General features: G+C 42.0%; 1 protein-coding gene across 1 annotated transcript; it reads left to right on the forward strand.

Annotated features, from left to right (window-relative positions):
• The first annotated feature begins 2,134 nt into the window (after positions 1–2,134).
• LOC134207225 (uncharacterized) lies at positions 2,135–4,140 on the forward strand. The gene is made up of 2 exons (XM_062682947.1): positions 2,135–3,665; positions 3,827–4,140. Exons 1-2 carry the CDS (start codon positions 2,135–2,137, stop codon positions 4,138–4,140), a joined length of 1,845 nt encoding a protein of 614 aa, XP_062538931.1.
• The last annotated feature ends 4,833 nt before the right edge of the window (positions 4,141–8,973 follow it).

Below are 8,973 nucleotides of genomic sequence, written 5' to 3' on the forward strand. Positions count from 1 at the left end.
CTTTTGCATTCATCAAGGAGCACATCGCTGACAACCGCAGAATTGCGTACTATGGGTTCAACCAGAATGCATCGAACGTAGTGCATCAGAATCTTCATTGTGCGATGCCGTACTCCTTGTTCCGATATCTGCCGGTTACTATACAAGGTAATGGCCAGCAAATCCGTACCTATGCCTTTTTGGATGACGGGTGATGAAGATCAACCCTTCTCGAATCTAACATCGCTTCGGCACTTGGCATCACGGGGATAACTGACAACCTCTGTTTGAGTTGGACAGGCAACATTTCGAGGGAAGAAAAAGAATCACAACGTGTCAGCCTTATTATCTGCGGCGGGGGTAAAAAGTTTAAACTACACATCGTGAGAACAGTGCAAAAGCTCCGATTACCCACACAGACGTTGTGCTACGAAGATCTGCAACGTTCTTTCCATCATCTGAAAGGTCTTCCTATTCACAGTTATACAGATGCGACGCCGGGAATCATCATCGGCATAGAACACGTCCGTCTTCTCACGGCTCAGAGAGTGCGCGAAGGAAGAGATAACGAGCCGGTCGCGATGAAAACACGTCTCGGGTGGTGTGTGTTCGGGAAAAACTCCGACAACACTGCAACAATAGAGCAGCTGAATCTTCATCATGACACGCAGGCAGGGAACCGAGAGCTTCACCAATGGATGAAACAGTTCTTCGCACTTTAGAAGTCAAGCGTGGTAGTTGTACCAGAATCTGAAGATGAAAAACGAGCGCGGCAAATAATGGAAACGACCACTCGGCGTGTGAATGGGGCTTTCGAAACTGGTTTGTTGTGGAAGTACAACCACACCCATTTTCCCGACAGTTACCCAATGGCATTACGGAGATTGAACGCGCTGGAGAAGCGATTTAGCAAGGATCCGGTTCTCGGAGCAAGAGTAAAAAAGCAGATCGAAGAGTACGAAGCGAAAGGTTACGCACATCGTATTACGCCGGCAGAGCTCCAAGCAACAGAACGGAGTAAGGTTTGGTACCTACCTCTAGGAGTGGTACAGAATCCGAAGAAGCCAGATAAGCTACGGTTGATTTGGGATGCTAAGGCGAGAGTTGGAGGAACATCATTCAACGACATGTTGTTGAAAGGTCCGGATCTTCTGGTGGGACTGATGTCAATACTGCTCAGATTCAGACAGAGAAACATCGCCATAGTAGGAGATATAAAGGAGATGTTCCACCAAATCAGAATAAGACACGAGGATAAACAAGCACAGCGCTTCCTATTTCGACAGGATCCAGAGTCGGTACCCCAGATATACGTAATGGACGTTGCTACATTTGGTGCAACATGCTCGCCATGTCTGGCGGAGTTCATCAAAAACAAAAATGCCAACCATTTCACGGAATCATTCCCTCGGGCGGTGAAGGCTATCACGGAAAACCACTACGTGGATGATCTTTTGGACAGCGTAGATACGGTAGAGGAAGCAGTGAAGTTGATCAACGAAGTGAAACAAATCCACTCGTATGCTGGTTTCGAAATCCGTAATTTCTGTTCCAATTCGGCAGCAGTTCTTGGTAGTATCGGGGAACCGGGTGCCCCAGCGGAGGTATCCTTAAATCTTGAAAATAATCTTGGGACAGAGTGTGTTCTTGGATTGGTTTGGAGACCGACTGAGGACGTATTCACCTTCGACCTGGGCTATATGAAGGAAGAAATTAAGAAGCTGATTTCAGATTCAGTGGCACCCACCAAACGTCAGGTTCTGCGTACCGTGATGTCGTTATTCGACCCACTGGGATTAATATCCCATTTCGTAGTGCATGGGAAGATTCTTATGCAGCAGATCTGGAGATGCGGAACAGACTGGGATGAACCCATTGCAGGAGAGTTGTTGCCAAAATGGCGTTATTGGTGTCTGTACATGCAGCGGCTTGGAGAAGTGACTGTGCCTCGCTGTTTCTTCAAAGGGATGAACAGCTATGCCCTCGAAGACGTCGAGGCCCATTTATTTGTGGATGCCAGTGAGGCGGCTTGTGCTGCAGTTTTGTATTTACGATGCGTTCAGAACGGTGTTCCCAAATGTGCTCTAATAGCGGGCAAACAAAAGTCGCTCCGCTAAAACCGATCTCTGTACCCCGCTTGGAGCTGCAAGCGGCTATGATAGGAACGAGGATGATGGACTCTGTGTTGGGGTCTTTGGATATCCATGTTAACAGGCGATATCTCTGGTCTGACTCCTCCACCGTGCTTTGTTGGTTGCGATCCGATAGCCGCCGATATCATCAGTTTGTGGCTGTCCGAGTGGGGGAGATCCTCACGTTAACCAGTGCGGATGAGTGGCACTATGTGCCATCGAAAATAAATATCGCCGACGCAGCCACGAAATGGAAAGAAGGCCCTAGCTTCGATCCGAACGATTCATGGTTCACCGCACCGGAATTTCTGCGCAAGTCCCGGGATGAATGGCCAATGGAACCTGCGCAAAATGGATCAGAAACTGAAACTGAACTACGCTCTGTATTCCTATACCATGGAACAGTGCCTCAACCGTTATTGGATTTTAACAGGTTCTCCAACTGGCTCCGCCTAGTGAGGACAGCGGCTTATGTGCTGCGAGCAGTGCGCAGATTCAGGGGCGAAAAGTTTCTCCGTCCTAAAGTCTTGACCAAAGAAGAACTTTTTGAGGCAGAGAACATGATATGGCGTCAGGTACAGAACGAAGCGTATCCGGACGAGTACACAATCCTTCAGCGTAATTTGACACAGCTCTCAAATCCAGTTTCAATCCCGAAGTCGAGTCCGCTGTATCGGCTTTCAGCATTCGTAGACGGATTTTGCGTGATTCGAATAAATAGTAAGCTGAGTGCAGAGCAAACCTTATCGTATGGATTGAGGCATCCGATTCTACTTCCAAGACTGCATCCGGCGGTTCACCTTCTGGCGGAATATTACCATCGACGATATTTGCACGGTAACGCAGAAACGATTTGTAACGAGATGCGTCAAAAGTTCTTCATACCAGGGTTGCGAATCCTTATCCGTCAAGTGTCAAAGCAGTGTTTAACTTGCCGTATAAAGAAGTCAGTTCCCCAGCCTCCTATGATGGCTCCTCTACCCCAAGCTCGAACTCAAACTATGGTAAGACCCTTCACTCACACGGGAGTGGACTACTTCGGACCGATAATGGTTAAGCAAGGGCGAAGCTTGGTGAAAAGGTGGGTGGCTCTGTTCACATGCCTCACAGTGCGTGCCGTCCACCTGGAGATAGTGCATAGTCTATCCACTCAATCGTGCATAATGGCCATAAGACGCTTCGTGGCTCGCCGAGGTGGTCCAGAAGCGTTCTATAGCGACAATGGCACAAACTTCATAGGTGCGAGTAATCTTCTGGCAAAGCAAATTCAGGACATTCAGGAAGACTGCGCGGTAACATTTACCAACTCAAACACAAGTTGGAATTTCAATCCACCAGCGGCGTCCCATATGGGCGGTTCGGGGGAACGAATGGTGCGTTCCATTAAAACGGCTATGCAGGCTATTTCAGACCATACCTATCATCCGAGCGACGAAATTCTGGAAACGGTGGCCTTGGAGGCAGAATCAATAGTCAACTCTAGGCCGCTTACATATATACCATTGGATTCATCGGAAGAGGAGTCCCTCACTCCAAACCACTTTTTACTCTTTGGTACAAAAGGTGTAACACAACCTGCGACACCAACTACTGTGGCAGGAAATATTTACCGGGACAGCTGGCGGCTCGCACAATGTTTAGTCAACCTCTTCTGGTCCCTCTGGGTTCGTGAATACTTACAACCATAACCAGGCGTACCAAGTGGTTTGAGCCAGTCAAGCCATTGGAGCCAGGAGACATTGTGCTGATCGTTGACGAGGGGAAGCGAAATGGCTGGATACGAGGACGTGTAGCTGAAGTTACTAAAGCAGCCGATGGACAAGTCCGGCGTGCAGTCGTACAGACGAAGAATGGATTGGTAGTGCGACCTGCGGTGAAACTGGCTCTCCTAGACCTTCGGACATCCGGACGGTCCGGAACTACACGGGAGGGGGGATGTTGCGGAACCACTGAGCACAACGGAGTGTGTTCGGTACCGCCCGTAGATGTCGGGACAGATCATATGACAAACAGCATGACGTTACAGTGACATGTGTCAGAGGAAGGTGATTAGCGAGAAATGTGAATCATATCAGTACAGCCGTAAAATACTCTTAATATTAGTTATTTATCGCATTCAGAAATATTTTCCAAAGTAGGAATTTGATTCTAAGGGCAAAGGTGCCACAGAAGTGAATTGGTAGCAGATTTAAAGCTAGGTAAATTGAATTGTAAACTAAGAATGAATTTCGACGGTAAATACTTAACCCTAAATTATTTATAGATATCTATTCGCTAATAGTACGGTCCGTGGTAGTACGGTTGGATTTTTCTTATTTCCTAAAACTAGTAATTAAAAGTAAGTAAATGGATTAAAGAACCTTGTGAACACGCGAATTTGTTATTCTAAACATGCAAATTAATCTTAGGTTTTCCTTAAGCAAATTGTTCAGGAATGAAGTTTCGGATTTATAACTTGCGAAAACACGACAATGTAAGTTAATTTAAATAATCTGTTATCGTTTCGTGAGATAATCATAATATAATTGCAGCTTTGAAGCTGCGTATGCTGCTGTCAAAACGTGTGATCCACTTTCCGAAATCTATCCGAACAATACTGTCACATGAATATCTCAGCCGTCTGTAAAGCAATTTGCATGATTTTATCTTTAAACGAAAGCTATGTCTTTTCCATTGAACCCATTGTATTTTGTTTTTGCAATTAGACATTGGGTTCCGGAGATATCTCTGAAATACGAACATAAAGCATTAGACGTATCAACTTCACACATTGGTAAAATATGTCCCATCAAGATCTCAGTCGTCCTTGGACCGATTTGTGCGATTTTATCTTTAAACGAAAGCTACGTTTTTGTCATTGGACCCATTAATTTTTTTCTGCAATCGGAAATTCGGTTTCAGAGATATCTGTGAAATACGAATATGAGACATATTTTCAGACTACTAATGAAGAATTGTCACACCAATATCTCAGCCGTCTATGACCCGAATTGAACTCTTTTGGGCTTAAACAGAAGCTATAATATTGCCATTTAAGGCGGCAAATCAAATCTGCAGTCTTTCTGTATTTTTTAAAAATTGTTAAATTTCCAGAAATATCCTTTTTACCCTTCTTACATCCTAAGAAGGGTATAAAGATCGCTTGAAAAACCGACTTTTTATCTGAGGCTCGGAGACCCAAGTCGTATATACCAATCAACTCAGCTCGACGAACTGAGCACATGTATGTATGTATGTGTGTGTGTGTGCGTGTGTGCGTATGTGTGTGCGTTACAAAAATCTCACATCAAGATCTCAGCCGTCCGTGGACCGATTTGCACGATTTTAACACTAAACGAAAGCTATGACTTTGTCATTGTACAAGTTCAATTTTTGTTGCAATCGGACATTTGGTTCCAGAGATATGTGAGAAATACGAACATGAAATGTATTTTCAGAAAACTAACAAAATACTGTCACATGAATATCTCAGCCGTCTGTAAAGCAATTTGCATGATTTTATCTTTAAACGAAAGCTATGTCTTTTCCATTGAACCCATTGTATTTTGTTTTTGCAATTAGACATTGGGTTCCGGAGATATCTCTGAAATACGAACATAAAGCATTAGACGTATCAACTTCACACATTGGTAAAATATGTCCCAACAAGATCTCAATCGTCCTTGGACCGATTTGTGCGATTTTATCTTTAAACGAAAGCTATGTTTTTGTCATTGGACTCATTATTTTTTTTCTGCAATCGGAAATTCGGTTTCAGAGATATCTGTGAAATACGAATATGAGACATATTTTCAGACTACTAATGAAAAATTGTCACACCAATATCTCAGCCGTCTATGACCCGATTTGAACTCTTTCGGGCTTAAACAGAAGCTGTAATATTGCCATTTAAGGCGGCAAATCAAATCTGCAGCCTTTTGTATTTTTTAAAATTGTTAAATTTCCAGAAATATCCCTTTTACCCTTCTTACACCCTAAGAAGGGTATAAAGATCGCTTGAAAACCGACTTTTATCCGAGGCTCGGAGACCCAAGTCGTATATACCAATCAACTCAGCTCGACGAACTGAGCACATGTATGTATGTGTGTGTGTGTGTGTGCGTGTGCGTGTGTGCGTATGTGTGTGCGTTACAAAATCTCACATCAAGATCTCAGCCGTCCGTGGACCGATTTGCAACGATTTTAACACTAAACGAAAGCTATGACTTTGTCATTGTACGAGTTCAATTTTTTTTGCAATCGGACATTTGGTTCCAGAGATATGTGAAAATACGAACATGAAGTGCATTTTCAGAAAACTAACATAATAATGTCACATGAATATCTCAGCCGTCTGTAAACCAATTTGCATGATTTTATCTTTAAACGAAAGCTATGACTTTTCCATTGAACCCATTGTATTTTGTTTTTGCAATTAGACATTGGGTTCCGGAGATATCTCTGAAATACGAACATAAAGCATTAGACGTATCAACTTCACACATTGGTAAAATATGTCCCAACAAGATCTCAATCGTCCTTGGACCGATTTGTGCGATTTTATCTTTAAACGAAAGCTATGTTTTTGTCATTGGATCTATTTTTTTTTTCTGCAATCGGAAATTCGGTTTCAGAGATATCTGTGAAATACGAATATGAGACATATTTTCAGACTACTAATGAAAAATTGTCACACCAATATCTCAGCCGTCTATGACCCGATTTGAACTCTTTCGGGCTTAAACAGAAGCTGTAATATTGCCATTTAAGGCGGCAAATCAAATCTGCAGCCTTTTGTATTTTTTAAAATTGTTAAATTTTCAGAAATATCCCTTTTACCCTTCTTACACCCTAAGAAGGGTATAAAGATCGCTTGAAAACTGACTTTTATCCGAGGCTCGGAGACCCATAGTGTTATATACCAATCAACTCAGCTCGACGAACTGAGCACATGTATGTATGTGTGTGTGTGTGTGTGCGTGTGTGCGTGTGTGCGTATGTGTGTGCGTTACAAAAATCTCACATCAAGATCTCAGCCGTCCGTGGACCGATTTGCACGATTTTAACACTAAACGAAAGCTATGACTTTGTCATTGTACGAGTTCAATTTTTTTTTGCAATCGGACATTTGGTTCCAGAGATATGTGAGAAATACGAACATGAAGTGCATTTTCAGAAAACTAACATAATAATGTCACATAAATATCTCAGCCGTCTGTAAACCAATTTGCATGATTTTATCTTTAAACGAAAGCTATGACTTTGTCATTGAACCCATTGTATTTTGTTTTTGCAATTAGACATTGGGTTCCGGAGATATCTCTGAAATACGAACATAAAGCATTAGACGAATCAACTTCACACATTGGTAAAATATGTCCCAAAAGGACCTCAGTCGTCCTTGGACCGATTTGTGCGATTTTATCTTTAAACGAAAGCTATGTTTTTGTCATTGGACTCATTAATTTTTTTTCTGCAATCGGAAATTCGGTTTCAGAGATATCTGTGAAATACGAATATGAGACATATTTTCAGACTACTAATGAAAAATTGTCACACCAATATCTCAGCCGTCTATGACCCGATTTGAACTCTTTTGGGCTTAAACAGAAGCTGTAATATTGCCATTTAAGGCGGCAAATCAAATCTGCAGCCTTTTTGTATTTTTCAAAAATTGTTAAATTTTCAGAAATATCCCTTTTTACCCTTCTTACACCCTAAGAAGGGTATAAAGATCGCTTGAAAAACCGACTTTTTATCCGAGGCTCGGAGACCCAAGTCGTATATACCAATCAACTCAGCTCGACGAGCTGAGTACATGTATGTATGTGTGTGTGTGCGTGTGTGCGTGTGTGCGTATGTGTGTGCGTTACAAAAATCTCACATCAAGATCTCAGCCGTCCGTGGACCGATTTGCACGATTTTAACACTAAACGAAAGCTATGACTTTGTCATTGTACGAGTTCAATTTTTTTTGCAATCGGACATTTGGTTCCAGAGATACGTGAGAAATACGAACATGAAGTGCATTTTCAGAAAACTAACAAAATACTGTCACATGAATATCTCAGCCGTCTGTAAACCAATTTGCATGATTTTATCTTTAAACGAAAGCTATGACTTTGCCATTGAACCCATTGTATTTTGTTTTTGCAATTAGACATTGGGTTCCGGAGATATCTCTGAAATACGAACATAAAGCATTAGACGTATCAACTTCACACATTGGTAAAATATGTCCCAACAAGATCTCAATCGTCCTTGGACCGATTTGTGCGATTTTATCTTTAAACGAAAGCTATGTTTTTGTCATTGGACTCTTTTTTTTTCTGCAATCGGAAATTCGGTTTCAGAGATATCTGTGAAATACGAATATGAGACATATTTTCAGACTACTAATGAAAAATTGTCACACCAATATCTCAGCCGTCTATGACCCGATTTGAACTCTTTCGGGCTTAACCCTTTCCTTCCCATGGTAGCTGTAGAGCTCCATCAAATTTTGCACCTTCCTACATTCATCGAATTATTTCAACAACAAAAAGCAGTATTTGGCACAAGTTTATGGTTTCATTAGACTGCAAATATAATCAATTTTGTGTAAAAATAGTTAAACTATTGAAAACAATCAAGTAACTATTGATTTACAATCAAAAACTTTTTTTTTCGTTTTCCACTAATTTTAGCTATGCCAAATAACTTTTGTTCTAGCATTTTTTCCCTAGATGATTGCTTCCTATTGAAAACTTTGAAAAAAGTCGTGGGAAAGAGAGGGTTAAACAGAAGCTGTAATATTGGGGTCTGTTCACAAATTACGTAACGCTTTTAGGGGGAGGGGGAGGTCCAACTTGCGTTATACTTTGTTACACTAAAAGGTGGGGGA

Source organism: Armigeres subalbatus, chromosome 1 (assembly GCF_024139115.2).
Source record: "Armigeres subalbatus isolate Guangzhou_Male chromosome 1, GZ_Asu_2, whole genome shotgun sequence".
NCBI classification, from domain to species: Eukaryota; Metazoa; Arthropoda; class Insecta; order Diptera; family Culicidae; genus Armigeres; species Armigeres subalbatus.